The 23,187-nt window shown below is 47.1% G+C and overlaps 1 protein-coding gene across 2 annotated transcripts in view; it reads left to right on the plus strand.

The window, feature by feature from the left end:
* Window positions 1-4,775: 4,775 nt before the first annotated feature.
* The window catches only part of LOC142572881 (neural cell adhesion molecule 2-like), a 303,074-nt gene continuing 284,662 nt past the window's right edge, over window positions 4,776-23,187 (plus strand). For both annotated transcript variants that reach the window (XM_075682318.1, XM_075682320.1), the window contains exon 1: window positions 4,776-5,976. In XM_075682318.1, coding sequence (XP_075538433.1) covers window positions 5,724-5,976 — 253 coding nt within the window. In that variant the 5' untranslated portion in view covers window positions 4,776-5,723. The remainder of the gene's footprint in view (window positions 5,977-23,187) is intronic.

Genomic DNA, 23,187 nt, shown 5'->3' on the forward strand with positions numbered 1-23,187 from the left:
ACGCTCCACCTCTGCCCGGTTAATCAATAGATTTTCCTGGAGTTTTTTTAGATGCGACAAGCAGAGTGTTTGGGTCGATCGCGTGGGTCATATGCTTAAGGACATGCCTCCAGCGCAGTTGAAACTCTAGACGCCATCTACATTTTCTGGTTTAAAAGAACTCGTCACGAAATGAAGTACCAACCCCTGTTATTTGCTTTCCAGGAATGCGTTGAGCATTCTTTTAGAGTTGCTTCTTTGTGGCAATATCTTTCACTATGTGTTATGGGTGGCGCTCGCCTTATCATCGTGTCTCACCCGTTCGCGGGAACCCACTGCTACATCGAGTGCCAGTTCATGAAGGACTAGTTCGGAACACCCCGCAACGTCTCAACGGCAACGTTTATGAAGAAAAGCTGTCACGAGAGAAGAATGCGAAAACACTTCTCGTACCACGGACATCACCGCATGGTGCTAGCGTACCGCGGTGCAATCTTTACCGTTGCCTTAGGCTGCGCTATCTTTGGGATGCCCCTACGAAAACGGTTACACAGTCAAAAGAAATCGCGGTTTGCTCCAAAAAGAAAAATGCTAAGTGCAATCAAATTTATAAATGAAACACAATCGACGAGAACACTCTATAGTTGTAGCACATGCGAAAGCTTGCTACGCTATGGGCATGCTGGTGAGTTATGTGGGTGAAGAACGCGCTGCTCGCCACGAGGACTCATCGGCTATGGTGTCCTGCTTCAGAACACGACCTCGGGGTTTCGACTCCTAGTCACGAAAGGCGCATCTCCGTTAAAATGAAATGCAAGTTTGCTCATACAGCGTGCTTGTTGGCGCAAGTTATAGAACTTCAGGTTCTTAAAATTATTCTGGAGTCGTCTAATATGAGTTTCCTCAAAGCGCCAGTATTGCCTAGCGACGTCACACCCCAAGAATAAAAAATTAAGGGCGCACTCTATAGGCGAAGAGTTTTTCTTTCTCTTGAATTAAACAATTTGCCTAGAAAAATCTTACAGTAAAAACTGACATCGCACTGATCAAAGTGTGGTACTTGGTCTTCCAGAGAAGCCCGACCAGGTGGTGGTGGTAAAAAGTCTTTATTGCATAATAAAGAGAGGTGTGGACCGCTATAGTGAGAACCCACGTACTAGGTAGTGACCCTAGTCCGGGATCCCACTGGTCGAAGCCGCCATCCTGGTTCTCTGCACCAAGGCCTTTTAGGCCTGAAGGTCTGAGCAGCCTAACAGGGCCGCCTCCCAGTCCTCTCGTGTAGGGTCGGTGTTGGGAGGTTGAGGCTGAATTTTACTGGCAAGCCCATGCCATGTGGTAGGTATCTGCTACCTCGCCACAGTGCTGGCATCTACCGGTGAGCATAGAGTCAAACCGTTTCATAATAGCCGAGCATAACATCGCGTTAGTGAAAGGTCTCAGGAGCATGCGTTCGTTCGCCTACCCGAGCCCTTATCGGACATAGGTTATCGGAGATGACTATCTTTATACTAATCTAGAATTTCTCTAAATCTGGTAGGGAGTTGGCCCTCATTTTGGTCAATATAGTCTGCGGGAGGCACGTGGTATATGAGTGCTCGGGCAGCCGCATTCGCGGCCTCATTTCCCCCTAACCGTGGTGACTAGGAGCCCACACAATGTTTTATCGAAGGATCTAATTTCTTCATGCTCCAGCGCAATACTCTTTCTGCCAGAGGTGTGATCCTTCAGACTGCGTAGTTATGGCACGCCCCTCGAGACTCCATAATGATATTTTTGGAAGACTGGTCGGAAGCAACCAGGGCAATGCCCCTTTCCTCCGCCTGTGTTGGGCCAGGAGCTCTGAACGTGAGCCCGTCCATTTGTCGTTGTTGGTGGAGGACTGCAGCCGTGTACTACCCCCTGTGGTTTGGGCCAGCAATGTCAATGTAGTACACGCTGTCTTGTTCACCATAATAGCGCTCGAGGGCACGCGTCCACGCCGCTCCTCGGCCCTCATGCTCTCCTCTATCCATTTTTGTGGGGAGACGGTGAACTAATGTAGCGCGACGCCATAGTTCAGGTGCGCGCACTCTCTCCTGTACATGTTCGTCATGTATATGTAGCCTGTGAAGGGCTCTAAAACATTCAATAAAGAACGCGATGCAACGGGTGGGACGCTCGAACGCAACTACAGCCACATGCCGATGCGTGCACGGAAAACGACACATTCTCTTTTCATATATTTGAGTGCTAAAGCAATCATTCGCTTTCACTGCGTTTTCTAGCACGGCGTATCTGATAGAACGATGCGCGGGGAACCAAAGTCCAACAAGTGTTAACAATAATGGTACTTCTATTAATCACTGCAGTAAATATTATGCAGATCCAACGCGCATGCTCGACTTATCTTGATGCAATGCTTGAGTGAACCTGTTAATAACAAGCTGCATAACTAACGGCGATGCGTACAGCGGTGTTCACTTTCATAGTATGCAACGTGTAATTCCGCGCTATAATGATGTACATCCACCACAAAGTTAGCAACTTTACCCTCCTACAAGCTTTATGTTTATCCACAGCACCGTTGACAAGCGGTGTCGGAATCGAAACAAGAAATTAGGCGGGCACCACGGTGTGACGCGTCTGCTCAGCGATCTCAGCAAGACGAAGGCTGCCGAATTCTCAAGCCTTATCGCGATTCTCACCAATCTACCAGTCCTGACCACTTGGGCCCGTCCGCACCTACAAAGGTCCGAACCGATGCCAGTGGTTATGGGATCGGCGCCGTTCTATCGCAACGCCAACACGGCCTCGACCGCGTTATATAGCCTATGCTAGCTGGCTCCTGACAATTTCAGAGCGCAACTATTCGATTACCGAGCGCGGAAGTCTTGCACTCCTGTGGGCAGTTTCAAAATTCCGCCCATATTTATATTGCCAGCCCTTCTCAGTAATCACAGACGATCACGCGCTCTGTTGGCTTTCGTCGCTCAAGGATCCTACTGGCCGGCTCGGTCGTTGGGCCGGCCGCCTACAAGAATATCCCTACACAGTTATTTACAAGTCGGCATGCCAACACCAGAACGCAGATTGCCTCTCTCGCTACCCAGTCGAAGACGCCACCTCTAAGTCTGATACTGACACCGACGCCTGTGTTCTCTCCGTTTTTCCACTGCTCCATGTCGCCCATGAGCAGCGTTGTGACCCGTCCTTGCGTATCCTAATTGACCACCTGGAAGCGTGACTTGCCGAAAGTTCCCTTCGCTTATTCACACTTCAAGATGGCGTACTCTACCGCCACAATATTCACCCCGACGGGCCTGCATTACTCCTTGCAATTCCTAAACACCTTCGCTCGGCTGTTCTCCACGAACTTCATGACCTCCCCACTGACGGTCACCTGGGTGTTTCACGTACCTACGAAAGGATCCGCTGACGCTTCTTTTGCCCAGGGCTTGCTCCCTACGTTCGAAGATACGTAGCTGCGTGTGAGAAATGCCAGTGACGCAAGACACCATCGACGCTCCCTGCTGGGTACCTTCAACCACTCGACATTCCCGCGGAACCTTTTTTTCGGGTTAGTTAGGGCTTATTTGGCAGTTTTCCTCTTTCTAACTCTGGGAACAGGTGGATCGCTGTGGCCACGGATTACGCCACGCGCTACGCCATCATCCGAGCATTTCCTACAAACTGCGCCACAGATGTCGCCGATTTTCTTCTACGCGACGTGATTTTATTACATGAAGCTCCGCGACAACTTCTCACAGACCGTGGGCGGACATTCCTATCAAAAGTTATCACAGACATCCGGCAGTCCTTTGCCACGAGGCACAAGCTATCCACGTCATACCATCCGCAAACAAATGGCCTTACGGAGCGCCTCAATCGCACTCTCACAGACATGCTCGCGAATTACGTATCTTCACACCACACTGACTGGGACCTTGCTCTACCGTTTGTCACATTTGCTTATAATTCCTCGCGCCACGACAGCCGGTTATTCTCCACTTTTTCCTTCTGTTCGGTCGAGAACCAGCACTGCCCCTCGACACAACCCTCCCTGTTCACGCGGCGCCGACCAGTGAATATGCACTTGACGCCATCGCCCGCTCTGCCCACGCAAGGGAAATCGCCCGTTACCGCATTCTGAAATTTAGAGAGAGTCAAAGGTGCTTGTGCGACCGGCGAGACCGAGGTGTGCACTTCCCGCCTGTTTGTTTGGTGTTTCTATGGTCTCCGTCGCGTCAGGTCGGCCTGTCAGAAAAACTGCTGTCTCGTTACACAGGCCCATACCGAGTGCTTCGTGCCGTGACTGCCGCCACCTACGAGATCGCCCCTGACGCTCCATCTGCTTCCCAGTCCAGTGATATCGTGCACGTTACAGTATGATATGTGTTAAGGGAAGACTGACGATGACAGGGGTATGCCCGTATAAGCACGACCCATGTCCAGTTACACGCGAGAATTATGCACCTGTTGTGTCACTGTGGTAGCTAGCAGCCAGCAGGAGCGGCAGTCACGCCAAACCTGGGAACGCAGGCGAAGAAACCTTTAGTGATATTGGCTGGCCGCAGTGCTCTTGCTTTCTATTTTTGCCCATCAACGCGCCCCTTCTTTCTTTTCCCGCGTGGCGACCGAGGCCACCCATCCTCAATCGCAGGTTCACACCGTGAGCGAGAGATGGCGCAGCTATACCAAGTCCAGATCGATTCTCGCCCGCTGAGAGTCGATGGGAACGCACGGTGCGGCCGCCGCTCGGTCCAAGTGCGCCCCCGAGAACCCGGCTCAGTGCTCCCGGACTAGAGCCCCGTGCGGCGGGAATATTTTCGCGACGTGCCAAGAAGAGAAGCCTGCAGAAGCCGCCGCTGCTCGCCGCATCTCCTTTCTCATTTTGTTTGGCTCTCTCGCGCTTCCTCGGAGCTCAATTCGCTCTGCACGGAGGGAGTCTGTCGTCACCGCTCTTGGCTTCACAGGCGGCTTCGAGCACCCGCGTCGCGAAAGCACGTCGCCGCTGAGGCTGTGGGTTGTGCGCGTACGTGTGTGCTTGTGTGCGCTGCACGCAACTTTCCCTGGGACGAAGACATCAGCCGGGCACCACCGTTTTCTCTCTTTCTTTCTTTCTTTCTTTCTTTCTTTCTTTCTTTCTTTCTTTCTTTCTTTCTTTGCTGTTGTTGAGGTCCGAACAGTGTAGAAGCCGCCGTCGCATCGGAAACAAACGCTACCCGTGTTTTCCCACGGTTCACTATCGGCAATGAGGATTACAGTGCGCGGTTCTCTCAAAACGTTTCATCCCATCTAGCCGCTGCCAGCTCGTCTTTCGCGCACACGACGTATTTTTGCGTGCAGAATAGCCACTTTTGTCTTTGCGCGTTTCCGCTGTCTTCTGATGAGTGAGTGCGAACCTCTGAATCCGCTAACAAACTGTGTAGTCTGAACACCGGTGACCAAATGACCTACCGCTGGACGCTTCAGATATTTGCGTGACCCGGTTGGTGAACGACGCAAATGGTATGCCGGCACAGGAAGGCGCGTAGGTAAAGAAGCGCGCCTTGGCTGTGATCGAATAAAAACGAGAGCTGCGCGGACACAACGCGCCCGTAGGGTGTCGTGGGAAGAAACAACACTTTTGTGTCGTGAATATCGCCGGATTACGATTAGGGAAAGGTGGGGGAAAGGGCGTCTTCGTAACACCTTTCCCTCCCGTCTCGTGATGTGCTGACGCGAGGAGTGCAGAAAAAGTGGCCAGGCCGAAATACCGGGCCCTAATGGGGCCTGGGGAGGGCGTGGACGCCTTGGTCGTGCCGTGCGCGATGGGAACGCTGTCTTCAGCAGCGCACAGTGCCGCCGCCGCCTTCTCTGGATATCTGCGCAGCTCGACGACAACAATGCGTGGACCAGCATCGTCGAACTGGCGCCGGCGCCGTTCGCTGTGGATAGCGAGAACCGTCGCGACCGCCGCGCTGACTGTGCTGGTGGTCCTCTCGTGCGCACCGGGTGTGTCGTCGATGCATTCGAGAGGTAAGAAATGCGGAGCGTAGGCCGTTCACAAGCCCGACTTCATGCCGCCCTTCTTCTATGACGCGCTAGCGCTGCGAGTGATCGCAGTTACGCCTCTGGGGTTGGCCTGACTTCGCGATGTGGCGGGCCAGCCCACTCCTCTGGTGCCTCTGATCCGACGGTAGCGCTGCTGAGAGCTCGCTGCTAAAATTGCAATGTTTTGCTTTCTGTATTGCATTGCTTGTATCATTGGACGTGTTTTTCTTTTTTTACCTTCGGAGCAGTCATACTCGCAAATGTCTACTTTATACCTTGCGCTGCCGCGCCCCGCCAAATTTCCTAAGGGGATTGCAGTATTTCTGGACACGTACATAAATAACCCATGAAATCTTTACGAGAACCTAAGCATGATCCTCATTACAGACTTTAGTGATGTCTTCGTTATATTTAACGAGCTTTAACGCTATAAATGATCACGCAAGGCCTTCACCAATAGGGCAAGGTGGTTGCAGGTTTGTTGCTGGCAGTGTTTAGGATGATTGAGCTGGTATGAATAGAGTTCTAACACATCCTTACTGTGGTGCTGTAGTTTGCGTAGTTCTGTGACCATCGTCTGAGAAAGCAAGCGGCTGAGTTTAGAAGCCCAAACGTTATGCCAACAATACAAGTATTACGTCCCTGGAGCACTATTACAAGAAAAAGATCATTCACGACCGCAAAAGAAGTTCCGAAATCATCGCATGTGATCCGCGGTAAAGGATTTGAGCCAGCAACTTCATGGAACTGTTACCTTTCCATTTGAAGAATACGCGCGATCTATACACAATCTGGATAAAAAAAAAAGAGGTTCTATTCCCAGATATTTCTCTAGGTCGTTTGTGCTGGCATAATGGAACCCACCGTTGTAGCCTAGTGACTGTGGCGTTGTATTGCTGGTCTCGAAGACGCCGGTTTAATCCCCGGCCACGGCTGCCGCATTTGGTTGAGACGAAATACAAGAACGATCGGCTATTTAGATTTAGGTACATGGTAAGAAACCCCTGATGGTTAAAATTAATGCCCAGTCACTCACTACGCCTCGCCTCATGCTTAGGTCGTCGTTCTGAAACGTAAAGGTCCAGTATTTAATATTGTTTGGCACAATGCAGCTATTTTCTTTATTGAAATGGTTTCTTTGTAAGATAAAATTTTTTTCATACTCCTGTTGTTGTACCATGCCTAGCAGCTCTTAGCAATGCGGTCCACTAGCAGCACTCGCGGCGTGATCGCGATGCCCAATCCATTATTTGCTTCTATTAGGTAGAGACAAAAAAGAAAGCCCTGTAGTCTTGCACCACGCAGTGCTGAGGCTTATGAGTAGAGCAATTTTAACGAGAATATTGCAATACTGTGCCGCACAATTTACTTTTAATTGCCTCTGTCACATCACGATGCGTATAAGCAAAAAACATATGCAGGGAATATGCCTCAGTAGCTCCACAGAGGCAAAGAGGTGTTTTTATTGGTGCAACTCCTGACGAAACATTAAGGAGAATATCAAAATGCGAAACGATGCGATGGCCAGAGCAGGAGAATATAGTTTTGTCTTGACTTTTCAGAAAATCACCCCCCAAGCACTCCGTGCACATGGTTAACCAGGGAAGCTGAAACATGTGGCCCCGGTCTTTATCCCTTGATTAATCCCGACGGTTCATTAAACGACGGTTCGGTAGGCTGCCGTATTCACGGTACGCAGTTGCTGCTTGTGCTCGGCTGCACGAACCTGTTCTCGTGGCCGGACTGCGGCATCGGCACGGCGCAGACGAGCTCGTTCCCGATTCTGCTCGCTGCGTTGCTGATCGAAATATGCCTGCTCCTCAGGACCGCATGACGCAGGCCTACGCATTTCGCACACGGAGAGAACCTGCTGCGCGCGCTCGCGCGCTTAGCTGTGACGTAGAGCAACGACATCACTAGTGGCACAGCCAGTGGCGCGCCTGTCTTCTTATTTTTTTTTTTCGTGCATGCGCACGGGGTAGCGCTTGAGGAGTTTACGGCGTACAGGCGACAAACGAAGGACGGACGGACGGATGGACGGACGGACGGACGGACGGACGGACGGACGGACGGACGGACGGACGAATTGGCTAGTCATGTACAGCTTCACTGTAAAAATACTGACGCGAACGTGTATTTCGCGTTAAGTTGCTGAAACCCCTATAGAGTCGCTGCGCTGAGATTTTCTTTTCTCTCATAACATTATGCTGCAGTTTCGGGCACATTACTTAAAGCCTAGTATACTTGTTTCGTTAACACATAACTGGAAGCTTCGATACTCATGCTACGTCGCTTTTCCTTGCATTGTTCGGAACTTCATGACGTTACTGATGGTATTAGCATATAAATGTTTTTTCTTTAAATACAGTAGTAGTCCATTCCCAAAATAAGGAAAGGAATACCAAAATATAAGAAAAAGCAAAGAGAAAAAAGATGACATCAGGCAGTCATTCACTATAATTACCCATATTACCGTTTCTTTCTGGTTATTTACTTAATATTCTGAATAATTAGTAACAAAGTTACTTAACTTTCGCACTATAACCGAAAGATATGGAATACTCGAGATACTGCCTAGCTCAATCATTTCATAGCAACCGAATGAGAACAGTACCGAACAGAAAAGCTTGTTCATCCGAAAAGCTTGTTGACTGCGATAGGCGCCCAGAGCTTTGGGTCAACTGAAGGTAAGTGCAAACCTAATGCTTGTAAAAACGAGAGAGGTTGTTTTACCCTGTTGTTCTTACGGCGCTGCTGAGAGTTCGCTTCTCTGCGCTACTCTAATGATGCAAGCCCTCAGGAAAAGAAGCAATGGCTCAGCAGACGCGAAACCAGGACAGAGACTACAACAGCGCTCTTATGGAGGGAGCATCAACTAGTGAAATTGCGTCCCGGTTACTCCCTCGGCTAATGCCCGGTATGAACAAAAAAAGAAAGAAAATACGGCTGTCCCTGTAAAGATGGCAGCCTCTACCACGCCCGTGTATGGCATCGAGTTCTCACAAGCCGCGCCTCGAGCCGTTTGATTGAGTGGCCATGCTGCCAGTGTTGGATCAATTGAAAAGCAATAATGACAAATTGGCATTGAGTTGTGGCTAAACACCGCAGTAAGCGTGCATTTGTCCCAGAGCTGTCCTCCAATCAAGAAAAGTGCTGCGCCGCCGCAATCCGTGAATCGATCAGTTTTGCTTGCCGGAACAGCTCCCACGCCCATGATATTGCGGCATCCAATTGTTTACGTTTAGTATTAAATTTCATTACCTATATTTATAGGTATGTGCACAATGTTTCAGAGGAGACTGCTGCCCGTGTGCCGTTGTTCAGGCCTGATTTCCTTTATGTGGACGTTGCCGCCAGTATGTGGCTTGCGGCAGAAGACCTTGACAATGCGTTTCAAAACGACCTACAAATCGCGTGCTAAGCGTTTCGCTTATAAACAGGAGGCAACTGTTGCCAGTATTGTTGACATGAATATCGTTCTCTCAGCTGTTTTAACTTATAACACGTTATAGTGCTGCACACAAGGGATACACAAGGTTCGCAGGCTGGTCTTTACGACCTGGCGATTTGAGCTGTAGTTTACATCTTGATTAAAATCACGCATGATTATCAGTCATCCGATCCGTGTTTTACAGTATCCAGCAGCGTAACGACCACCAGCTGGAAACTCTCCAGAAGGAAGAAATGAGTTTGTGAGACCATTTTCTCTTACTGTTGTCCCGAAGGTGAAAACGTGCCTAAAGTGCTCACTGCTCTTGCAGGAAGTACATGGTTGCTCTATACTAAATGTCGTATTCCGCTGTCGTCTCGGTACAACAAAAATAATATGCTTAGTTGCGTTCGCCATCGTTATGTATAGGTGGTATTCGAAGATAAAAATCACAGTCCTCACTCCCGACTGAAATCGCAGTAAACAGCGCATTTTCATATCTGGTCGGTTCATTGTGTGCGCACAACTGAAGTTGATCGCTCCCGCAGTCTTCAAATGTACGTTTCACTTATGATTATTTTTTTCACTTTTGAAGTCTCGCAACCTGCCCTGGTATGTCCGAAGGCTCCAACAGTTTGCCGGAGAATTCAAATTCCCCTCGCAATATTACCAGGGTGCTGCCTGGCCAGCACACCTTGCGGTGTCGAGCCGCATGTTAATCGCTTAATGTATGAATATGAATCAATGAATTAGTGAACTAATTAATGTTCTTTCTTACATCACGAAAATTACAAGGGGGTTGGAAGAATAGATGGGCACTGCAGCCTTACAAAGGTCCTTCCTCCTGCGCAGTTGCGAGTCCAGGGCAGGTAAATGTTATGGTTACAAACAGAAGTATAACATACACCAACATCGCACGCATGAAACGAAGCAGCCAATTAAGCGTATACAACATAGGAGTACGTAAATATGCGTTAAGAATTTCGCATCTTACCTCAAGTCTCGTTGGTTCAGAGTTGGAGCCATATTATTTTATATTTTAACGAACAGGCTGATGTTCCAGCCGATGAACCGCGGAGATCACACAGGGCGGCACACTTTGTCAATGTGTCGTGCTTCAGTGCTAGCTCTACTAGAGAAAAACAATTTCTTCGCATCATATGGGAACTCATAGAAGGTTGCTGTACCCGTGTGTATTGCACATCGCCTCGCCATTTCTAAGACAGCGAATACATTTAAAGCGACCTGATTGAGAAAACTGTTAGAGCAAAGGGTAGTCACTGGAAGCTACATGGTCATTATGTATACGCCATGCATTTTGACAAAAAAAAAGAAAGCGCATTGCCCGAATAAGAGCCGCAGCTATGCATGTCGCTAACTAACTCTAGCGTGACTCTGACTGTAACACTGTAATCATGCTCATGCTACTCGCTAAGTTGTACAGGTGCTAATGAGCATTGCAGTTGGATTGGAATGGTGTGGCTTTTAAAGGAAATATGATTTGTGTTTACGCCAATCTTCTAGCCTGCGGTGAAGCATGAGTCGTTAGAGGGCAAAACGCCTTATTATGACTTGCAAGGAGCCTGCTTATATATCCTAATGACATAGTGTATTAGGACTGTTGAGAAGTCGACCTGTAGGGAAGAGGTCATTTGTTTTTACACGAGTGCTCGAAACACAGAGCACGGTTTGTATAATAGCCGCCATCGTCTCTGCAATATTGAAAATTCACATCTAGCAGCAAAATTGAACGCACGAGATTTGAATTAGATGTTTTTTTGGGTGAATGTTGAAGACAAGTTTAAAAAAATGTCACAAATTCAAGTGTTCCAACAAAATGTAGCTCACACATGTTCGAAACAGCTCCCCAATCTCCGTTTACGAGCCACGTTTTCACCAGTACGCACAGTTTTGAAAGGAAAAGTTTCAACAGTACGCACATTGACAGCCGTAAGTAAAGAATATAAACAAACAGAGAATACATGGCTTATTCTCATTTTAGACGCTGTAAACATACGTTCCCACTGCTAGTGGGAGCTATAACTCTATAGGCCCAAAGAAAGCACAAATGAACACTGAAAAACTTTGCGCGACAGAAACTGCATTTTGCGGACTCTTATTTTCGTTTCTCGCTGGATCGAAAACGAAAAGTTTCTTTTACGTCACGAGAACTCCTTGCTTTTTCAAACCTGAACACAGTACATTCGGGCAAAACATACGCCCTCGTTGCTTTTGTAAAGGCGATGGCAGACGATAAAAAGGCCCTCCAGAAAAATAGATCAACGAAGCAGACTATGTAAGTGAGGCCAAACAAAGTACGTCAAACGCACGGCGTACATGCGCATTTTCTCGGCCGGCTCTGAAAGATGAAGTGCGCAGTTGGCTGCTCCAAAGTGTGCCGGTATCGGTGACAGGAAGATGCAGGAAAACAGGCTCATGCCGGCGGCGCTCTAAAAAGTTTCCCGCTGGGAAAAAACACATAGCTTAGTCTTTGTGAAGTTATGTAGGCCTACCTTTCTCGTTGCTCATTTGCTTTTCCGCGTGAGCTAAAAGAGGGCTTCTTCTGATAGGGAACATGTTTACACAACGTGGGACCCGGAAGTAAGTGTGTGTATAACACGAAATATGTTTTTCTTTTTTTTCTTGTAAGCAGCAGGTGAGCTCTCGCTCTCTCGTCAATTTAGGCATGGCCAATGTTATGCTGCTTTTCGCACTCCAGCAGCTCAGTAGCTCTCACGCGGCAAACGCTGATCATGTTCCTTCTTTTTTAACCTTTTTTTTTCACTACCATATAATCATGTCTGCTCGACAAGCTTCGAAGCCGTGAAAACTGGTCAATTTCCGAAGAAGACTCGTCGAAGATGCCGCGAGGGAAGCCAGCCGAAAAACAAAGTCCCACTGATCTCATCGTAAATAAGTTCTTTTTTTTTCACTTCAATTATTATATTTGAGCGGAATTCCCCGCCTATGACAGATATATAAAACTTGATTGCTAGATTCGTAACAAGATTGTGAAGCAATGACATACGCACGTTCCTTGTCTGCAGAAACACGGCAGGCCGAAAAGCCAGAATCTTGTTAAAGGCAACCGACTTTGAAAGATCATCCTATCACTCCTGACATATCTCGCTCCATAATAAATGGTTTCATATTCGTTTTCTTTTTGATGAACACTGGCAAACACTATGCTATTCGTTTTATTATTCGGGGAATGAGGCACGGAACAGCGAGTGTAAACCTACGCAATGAAGACGTGGGCGAGCGGCACTGTTCGCGTTTTCAATGCTACTTCTTTATTCTTTTTTTTTCGCTGCATATTCGAGAACCAGCATATTAGAGAAATTTGTTCAAGAAAATTTTCCGGTATGTCACGTAATATTATCTGGGACATGTGTGCATAAACTAATTACCCAGTTCAGTACTTAAAAAGACGAAAAAAAAAAGAAACGTGTTTCACAAGGCAGACTGAATATTGAAGGATCTCGTTTACCTCTGTTGTCATAACTAGGCACACAACGCCATGTGCGCTTGAGACTCGTGAAGATTATTTCTGTTACTTTTCTTTTAAGTTGAAAAGGGGATGATAGAGAGCTGCTGGTTTTACGCCTTTGCATGTGTGCTTTTTAGTTTCTTCTTTAAAAGGAGTTTCTCTACATGTCGAGTAGACAAGGTCACACTCTTTCGTCCAAATTTTATCAATTGGTATTTATATTAGAGACAGTTGATTAAGGACGACAGGAGCAGTTAGAAATTGATAGAACAGGCGTTGGTCCTGTAGTAAAGATAAGTAGGCTGTTAACTGGGTGATCGCTGGGATAAATATCATGAGGACTATGATGAGAATGCTTGTGATACTTTTGATGATGATGATAATGACTACACAGCTTGCCGTACGTTGAAACATCATCCCCTGCACGACGAAGACACGATCACTCAAAACCTTGTCCGTATAGAAGGAAGCCAGTTCAGTAGTCTTGCTGTTAATAGTTGTAACTGAGCAACAGCTATGAGCTTTGTTTTTAGGCATTTCCGCAACGAGCATGACCTCCAGCTTTTCAGAGCAACTGACCCACCTCCCAGAAATGTGCTCTCCGCCGTCTTGGAATTCATTACTACAGTGTATAAGCAGAGGCTAGGTTAACTGTTAAATGTTAATACATAGGACCAAAGTATCGAACGACAAAATATTAGGAGGAGACAACGAGCAATGGTGTAGTCACATCTATGAAATTTAAATATAACAACATCATCGCCAACACTACTACTGAATTGCTACAAAAAGTTCACGCTCATATATGTAAGGTCGAAAATTAGGTCGCACTTCCCTCAGTGGACGTGTGAGACAAATCATTAAAGAAGAACTGCGACAAGAAGAGGCAGCTAAAGGCATATGCGTATAGGCTTGAATGTGGTCTGTTCGCTGCGAGATCGACAATGCTAAGAAAATGTTGCGGAAGCCCTATCTTTATTTCATCGCACATATCCGTTTCTGAATGCTTGTTCTTTTTTATCCTCTATACATATTTTATGTGTGTATGGTATTCGTAATAGGTGCTTGTATGCTGCGGGAATGCTGCGTCTCCTTCAGTCGTTCGGCTTTCCTATCTTGACGTGTTGCTCAAATATAATAATGGCATTATGGCGGCAGCGCAGGGATTGCACAATCCCTTTGATAGCGAACCAAATGGGAACGCGTGGGATGAATTTACATTTTGCTTCTCCTCAATCGCGCGTTATCTGTGGATGCGTTGTCAATGGAACCGCAAAGAAAAAGAAGTGCATTAATGTTTCAAGGAAATAATTAACATTCTGCGATTGGACGTGCCGGATTTACATCTGATTATGAGGCACGCTGCTGGAGGGGGGGGGGGGGGGTGGCTCCGCATTAGTGCTGACCAGCTGGCGTTCCTTCACCAGGCGCCCAACGCACTGTACATTGGCGCTCTTGAAATTTTCCCCGATCCAAATCTGGCCGCAGCGGCGAGCATCGGACCGGCGACTTCGATCTCGGTAGCACAACGCCGTAGCCACTGGGCTACCCCGGCGAGTATCCGGGAGCAGCCGACCGCCAAGCGAGACACTAACCGAAAATTAGCGATAAAAAGAAAACAAGAAAGTCGACGGGACCCATAAAGTAAATGAGTGGTATGCGAATATTCGAATTTCGAACAGTTCGTTTTCGAATTTGGAAATATAGGGTATCTGATATGATTGCTTATTGGTTAATGGCCGGCTATACGAGCCTGTTACGGTTATTAGGACCCACCGGTCACGTGAAGAAGCGTCGACGCGCAGAGTGCACCGGCCGCCTCATGTGCACGCCGCAACCCAACCTGGAACTTTCGCAAGCTTTCTAAATTGCAAGCTGCCCCTTTCTACAAACTTGTGCGTGCGTGATATGAAAAAGAAGAGAAATAAACAAAAACAGATTCCTTCCATCTTTCCTGTTCCTGATTATTGTTTTCGTACATCAAGAACAAAACAGCATTTATTATTATTATTATTATTATTATTATTATTATTATTATTATTATTATTATTATTATTATTATTATTATTATTATTATTATTATTATTATTATTATTATTATTATTATTATTATTATTATTATTATTATTTGGCATTCGAAGCTAGTATTCCTAAAAATACTAGTATTCAATTCGAAGGTCTTACTTGTCGTGCAACTTTAGGAAATACTGGTTTCTCCGCGTGCTGCAAGACGGGTGCCCCGCTCTGTTCCAAATTGTGGAAATAATACCCACATATACCTAATAACCATCGAATGTATTTGCCAGAGTCAGTGACAGCTTTCACGAGGAACCTGCACCGCAACCGCGTGCCATCCGCAAGTCACGAAGCATCACGGGCGCATCAGTAGACACGCGATGCGGTGATCTCCTTGCCAACCCGAATGCCGAGTGATACCACGACTTCGTCCTCCGCACCTGCGCTTTCCCTCTCCTCTCTTTATTCTCATCCCGATTTTGTATGGTGCGAGATCGGCCGACGTCCATCCGTATAGTGGGTGAAGTAGCTCAAGAAAGCTGTCGCCTTCAAGATTGAGAGAAAGCAAGGATAGGAAAGACAAGGACGTCAACCAGAAGAGCACCCGGTTTGCTACCCTACACTAGAAGTGGGGGAAAGGAAAATAGAAAGAGGAAAAAGGGGAGAGAGTAAGCACTCAGTGCGTGTGGAAGGGACACGATACACAGGGAAACTATCAACGCTATCTTCAGCCGGTGCCCTTCAACTATCGTACTATAGCGCACGAATCGCTTTTCATGCCAATGACGGATGTGGCCACGGTCCGAGCATCTTCGACTTCAAAAACACGCAATAATTGAAGTGCTCTTCTGCCGAGCGACTACAGAATTTATCGCAATGCGCGGAAGAATAGAACGCGCAGCAAAGAACTCCTCGAAACGAGCCCTCTGCGAAGGACCAATGTTTACGGCGGTGCACGCAACACCGAAAGGGGCGACACGGAAACAACCGACGCCTCTCAAGCTCCTTTGTGCTGGCGAAGAGATTAACAACGTATTGCTTTAGATTAATAGATGCAGCAGCGCCGTTCTTCGACGCGAGTGGCTCCTATTGTTCGAAATAAAAGCGCTTAGGTGGCGCGCGCGCAGGCGTACGTGTTATCGCTGCCAGGGCAACCGGTGCGCGATGGCAGCGCCGTCGAGGGCCGCGAAATGAGGGCCCAGAGTGCCTTGATTGCTGAAAGCGCGATCTACATCCCGAATCTCTGAAGGCAGCCTTTTAACTTCCCCAATCCGCGCTTCCACCTTCTAAAGAAAAAAAAAAGGGGGGGGGGGGAGTCGCAAAGAGAAGCGTCGCTGCCGTCAAGTGTGCTTCCAAAACGGCCCGATCGTAATTGGCACGTGCGGATTCAATTAAGTCCCGGCCTTTACTGACAGACGCTGCCACGGTGCGGTATGAAAAGACGGGAAAAGAAATGAAACGAAATTTCTCGTCAGTTTCTTTTTCTGGCTGTCTTGCAGGCGTGCGCGATTTTCGCGCCGCACCAAGTGTAACCGAGAACAGGCTGTCGAGGCGGGGCAAGGAATGTTTGAATGAAGCTTTGTGAACATTATAGGAGACTGCTGGGCGCTGAGTTAGGCTCCTCTAAGTTGCTTCAGAAAATATCTTGCTTTTCCTCCCCGCAATTAATTTTTCTCTCTCACTCTCTATGATAGACTGCTGTGGAACGAATATGGCACGTAGCGCCGCCACTGTACGCTATCAGAACAGATTAAAGAGAGTGCGGTTCTCTTTATTTTCCCAGCTCATTCTTTTGCGTAAATATTGGTCACAGTTCCCGTCAGAAAAAAAAAAAGGCAATATAAAACCGCTATCACCATCATACTTTCCTGCGGTCTTTCCTGCGAAGCGCAACTCTTTGAATTTACCAACGAGCTTCATTTAAACATAGATTCATTGTTTCAAACTGATGTAATATTCTTAGACTTCCCAAAGGCATTCGGTCATGTTCCCTATCTACGACTAATCTGCAAACTCTCTTCTCTCAGCCTACACCCGCAAATTCTAGCCTGGATTAAATGCTTCCTCACTGACCGCCTTCAGTACACGGTGATAGGAGGATGTTGTTCAGCCTCAAGCAAGGTATTTTCTGGAGTTCCACAAGGATCAGTCCTTGGTCCCCTTCTCTTTCTCATCTATATTAATGACCTCCCTTGTGGTACTTCATCATCTATACGCCTCTTCGCGGACGACTGTGCCCTTCTTCAGAACGACCTGCATTTAATAGATAACTGGTGTACCAAATGGTATGTGCAGCTTAACATTTCTAAATGCAAATTTATTCAAATTTCCCGCAAGCGCACTAACATCACCCATCAGTACTCATTACGCACAGTCAACATCTCGCAAGTACAAACGTATCGCGACCTCGGTATTCTAATCACTAACAATCTAAACTGGTCGGAGCACATCACGAAACTGATCGCCGACAGCTCTAAAACAGTAGGCTTCATCAGAAGAACATCATCGTTGTCACCCCCTTCCATCCGTAAACTGGCATACAAAACTTTTGTTCGAACAAAACTTGAATACGCTTCCGCGATTTGGTCTCCACATCCAACATATCTAATCGATGCAATAGAATTGGTCCAGAACCGTGCTGCTCGATATCTTCAATATATGACTACAAAACTAGTATCAGTAGTATTAAGTCACAGCTCAATCTACCCACAATAAGCCTATCGACGCAAGATAGCACGTATATGCTTATTCCACAAGTTCTACTAGCATTTTCAACATCTGCGCGAATCACTTCTTCTACCACCAGCACGTTCGTCACGACGCCTGTTCAATTCACTCAGTTTACAGCGCCTGTATGGATCAACTTCTGCCTTCAATAAATCTTTTTTACCCACAGCAGTGCTGGAATGGAATGAACTCCCTGATACAATTGCCATGGAGCATGATCCTGAAAACCTTAAAGAGCGGTTGCTTTCACATTTTGTAAATTACAATTGAAGGATTTATCTTTTCATTCCAAGTGCTGTGGCATATGAAGTCGCTTGTACTTCTATTTTGTTTTTGCTGCATTACTTAACCTGTGTTATTTCAATTCATTCTTGTCGTAACATCCTTTACTTGTGTATGTCTATGATGACTCCCCCCCTTATGTAATACCCTGTAAAGGGTCCAATAAATGATGATGATGATGAAAACAGCACTAAATCAGACGAGAACTAAGGGAAGTACAGACTATCCTTAGCTGTTGCCTGATTCGTCGCTGTTCTGTCAAATACAAACGTTCATCAGCTAACCTCCAGTTTCCCCCGCTACTAAGAAATATCGCTGCCATAAAGGCATAGAACAGAAATGGGCACGTGCCGATCATTTGCTCTTCGAGTGGACGGCAAAAGCACAGTGAGAACGTTGCTGGTGTTATGTTGCACGAGAGTGGGTAAAGAAAGAAGGTGACGTGTTTACGATGCGACGGGGCGGGGAGGAGGGAGGGGTGGGGCAAAGGGAAGGGATGCGTAAAGGGGCGGTTGCGTTGGTTCGCGATGGGCGACGCCGGCCACTGCTGAGTAGGACAGTTTACGCTTCCCGCATGCCGAGTAACAGCCGACGCGAGCAGACGCGCCACGGCGGGGAGTCTGTTGGCGTCGCGGAATCGGCGTGCCAGTCACGGCACACTCGCGCGTGCATGCACTGCATGGCGAGCAGAGGCCGTGCGGTCACCGCCGCTCGGCCCGCGTCGATGCCAGCAGCGTGCCGCCTCTGGACCACCTTCGGCTGCTCCGTGAAGCATGCTGCCGACGTGCGAGAGTTGTGCGGACTTCGATCACACTGACCCACCGCGCAAGCTGCGGCGTTAAGCTTTTTTTTTTTAATGAGTGCGCATTTCTGTGTCAACTCACGCAGGAAAACCGTCGATGACGCGTGACGACGCCCTGAAGGCGAGTCTCTTCTGACCCACTGGGCTATAAACGCCCACGCTTGCAGAAGGCGAATATATCTGAACCACTTGAATGTGGGGGACCGCGTAGTCGGTGTTGTCGCGCAGTACAGACAGATAATCAGTCAATGAGCTGATGAGAATAATAAGGAATGACGAGACTCTGGTCGCGGTTGATAATGGTTAGACGCGAATATATTAGGTGCTAAAGAGCGATACGGGCTTATGATGGCCGGACAAGTCCGATAAGCTTGATAATGACTGATAAAGGTTGACAAGGGTCGGATCATGTCTGATAATGTTAACACGGCCAGATAAGAGTTGATAAGGGTCAGAGCGGTTCCGACAAAATTGATCATGACTGATAAGCGTCGATAATGGAAAAGAGATGGATCGAGTCCGATAAGGTCGATAACGACCGATAAATGTTGATAAGGGTCGGTCAGGGTAGTATCGAGTGAGATCAAGCTCATAACAACTGATAAGTGTTGATGAGGGTTTGTACTGGCCAGATGAAGTGCCAAAACTTATTACATGGTCAGTAAAGCTTACATTTAATCAAACGCCTAATGCTTCGTCAATTGCGGCAAACAACATACGTTGGGTCGTACGCGTCAACATGAGGAAGTGACACAACGCTGACTTAGATATGCTTCTTAGATAACTCGAGTGAAATTTCACCATGATTTTTTTGTTTTCTGTTTTCACACAAATTTTCGTCGCGTTTTGCCCAAGGCCCACTGTGTGGGTGAGGAAAGCAGGAAAAAGCATATTCAAACCGTCCCGTCGCGCCCACTGACTTTCGATAAGTTATGTGTACCTGTTTCTTTATGCTCTATTTTCCTTCGTTTCTTTCATTGTTTCGTTCATTTCTAATAACCTTACTAGGGCGGGTGCTTATCTGCAGTTGCGTGATTATGTTTGTAAATGCGCTTCTTATTTCTTTCTCTAAAAGTGCTTCGATTGCAGCTTTCCTTCGAGTTGCTTCTATTCGTGTCTTTTCTACGGATGCAAGAGTTCATACGTTGACGAAAAACACGGAAAATTGAAACCGGTAACGTGTCCAGGGCGCACCTAATTTGTTTCTCGGACATCGCGATAAAGAACGTCAATAGCAATGCATTGAATGTTCCATGGAAATGCGTCAATATTTTTGAAGCTATTCGTAATGGTTGAGTCCCGAAAACAGTATACTACCAGTATGATGGTGGCCACCTTTGAAAGGTGGTATTTTTTTCGCTGGCATAGGTACTCACGCTAGGGCAAAGTTACGCGTTCGCGTTCTTTTTAATTGCCCGCAGTGCGCCATCGCGGCACTAGCATTAGGGAAGTGCAGTACAAAGTTTCCGTTCTTCAGAGAGACGCGCCTTACGACGGTGCGGAGCGCACTCCTGGGGAGGTATCCTGTAGGAGTCCACCTAGTGGACTGTCCATTTCTGCAGCTGCTGATTGGCTATACGGCCGCTCGTCTCCCCCTCGCTCGTACAGCTGCATCCAATCAGCAGTGGCCGAAATAGAAAGTCCACTAGGTGGACTCTTACAGAATACCGCCTCCCCCCCCCCCCCCCTGATGTCCACGGGAACGCATCTTGCATGGACAATGCGCGCCTACGGCTTGTATCTCCTCATTAGTGGGGTTTAGCGCTGAGCTGCAGCCCTACTGAAACTCACCTAGCCGCCCAATAGAACTTTGTGAATGGGGAAGTTGTACGCATGTGTATCTTTGGTGGGGAAAACATGCACTACGGCAGCGCAGCGCATTTTTATTCCTAGCTGATGCGTAAGGCTGGTCGCGATAAAACAGTATATTATCAGCCCAAACTAGCGGTGCTTCATTACTCTGGCTCGGGTGGGCACGACGCACTGTTCGATAAGGACTGGCTCTTCATCAAGAACTTTCACAGTCTTCTACGTACTGGATCTATACGCACGTAGATAACTTAACCATTACGTTGAGGGATAGTGCACGTGCTCTATAAACAGTGGGGGGGAGACGTTTACTGGCGAGTTAATTAGCCGCATGTCACGATTGTACGAAGTCTGAGTATATTATATGTCCATTCTTTATTTGAGACATATTCTGCTTTCCCAGACGGCTTCCGAAAATAAATGGTGTTTTGTGCTTGTTTTTCTGCGTATATACGCCTGTGCGACTAATGATAACAGACTAGGCCTTTCAAATGCATAACATTTTATGCCTAGGACTCCCACTCGGCAATCCTGAAGATATGGGCTGGATCCAATCAGTCTCCTAAAACGGAAACGGCTCGGGTGGCCATGGTGCGGGCGTAAGGTTTCCATAATAATAACAGAGCGTCAGCACGGGTACGGGCGTGAGTAGCACAATAGGGTGAAATATTATCCGAACACGTACGCGCGCAGACCCAATTCTGAGAACGGGGTTTGTCCAAATTATAGAGGAAGATCTGTTTTAAGGAAGGAACAAACATTCCAAAGCATGCTCACGCCAAACAATGGGATAATACTACGCCAAGTGGATTCTGCGAGAAAATCGAATGATAGTGGTACATGCGCGTTTCAATTACCTGCCACGACGTCCTATGGCAAGAGCACACGAAATGCATATGCACGCGCAAACAAATGTTTGGATACCGCGTATGGCGATAAAAACGAAGTGTTTAAATTATTCTAGTACGGCCGCGCAACATAGAATGGTTTAATGTATTGTATTGGCCGAAGACGTGCACGTAGGCTAATCCATTCGATTTCAGCCTTCATGCTTAGGCTGCGAATAGAAAACAAAAATTCATTTGTTTTACTTGTGGCATTGTAGGTTTCAATTCTTTTTGTGTTCGCTATAGTGCCCGATAAACGGAAATAATTCTGCAGCAGGGCATTACGGGTACACATGACCATGGGCGTATGTGACAGGAGCATTAACTACGATTATCAGGGGACTTACGTGACGGGCTGACATCGATGTTGCATTTTCTCTGCAAATGCTGGAAAGCGTCGGATAAATATTCATGGAGTCACTCTACGAACTTATTTTAAGTTATGGTAAATTATTGGACAAGGTTGTTAACGAAATCTCTGCAGGAAAATTAGTTCACTTTGCAGCGGAGAGGGGTTTTCAGAATTCTGAAACGCAGTTGAATGCGAACTAGTTATTATGCAGTATTTCGAAACAAACCTCATTTAGGCTTTGAGTTCACGCTCTCATCTTGACCTAGGAAAGCAGGATCAGTGCTCGTTCATAATTTTTGTTTGCATAAGTAATATGCATTTCAAAGGGTTAAACATCATCATTGAAGCGACACAAGACTATTTACCTCTTTAAAATCCGTAGAATATGAAAAAGAAGAACTGCGGATATAAATCAAAAGTACAGCGACGAGGGCGCCCAACATCACGTTCCTTCAAGCTACAGAGCAATGCTCCAGCATCTGTCCCGATAGTTCGACGGGGATCCTGCGCGGTGTTTAAACAGAAGAAAACTGCACAAACGTACGCGCGTGATCCCTGCCCCGCTGACAGCTGGGGATGTCGTTTTTTTCCTTTTTGCCCCTACGAGCAACCTCGCCCCCTGGCGTTGTGGCTTTTTTTTCGTTCGTGTTGTACTTCTCCTTTCAGACATGTGTGGATGGCAGTTGGGAAAAGCCGAGCATGCGGAACAACGGAATGCGATTTTGAAGTGCAGCATACGGAGGCGAGAGCGGATGGAATCCGGGAGGAAGAAAAGTGTGAGACGACGCGGGTTTGACAGGTGTATCCGACGCCACCACAGGAGGCGACGTGTTCAGTGCAGCAGACAGAAACACGATGAACGAAAGGAGAAGAATAAGAAGACGAAAGATAGGTGGCGCAAGGTGAAGAGATCACCCATCGTAGCGGACTTTGATGCTTTATTTCGGGCCAGTTTTAAGCACGTATAAATTTCTTCGATATCCGTTCAACCAACATCAGTAAGTGGCGTGGCCGAATGGTGATATTCACCTATAGAGAACCAACACGCTTACGTTTATCTTGATTGTTTTCGTTGGTTCCAACGTGTGCGATGGCATGTACATATAAACACAGTGCTGTGCAGCGTACTTTATCAAAACTTTTTACAAATTAAAAGTACGACTGCTTTGAAGCCCTGCCTTTATGAAAGAAAAGGAGCTTTTCCAAGAACATTGAGCTGGTAATATATGTCTTAACAGCAAAATTAACGTTGACGCTGCTACCATGTGGGAACAAAGTAGCACTTTGGAAAGCTTGAAAGAGAAAGGGAGGTGAAAGGGGAAATGCGTGATGAAGAAGCAAGAAGGAGTGTATTCACATTGGTTCTTCTAACCTTTTATTTCTTCGATGGGAAGAGAACTC

This window comes from Dermacentor variabilis, chromosome 2, assembly GCF_050947875.1.
Source record: "Dermacentor variabilis isolate Ectoservices chromosome 2, ASM5094787v1, whole genome shotgun sequence".
NCBI classification, from domain to species: Eukaryota; Metazoa; Arthropoda; class Arachnida; order Ixodida; family Ixodidae; genus Dermacentor; species Dermacentor variabilis.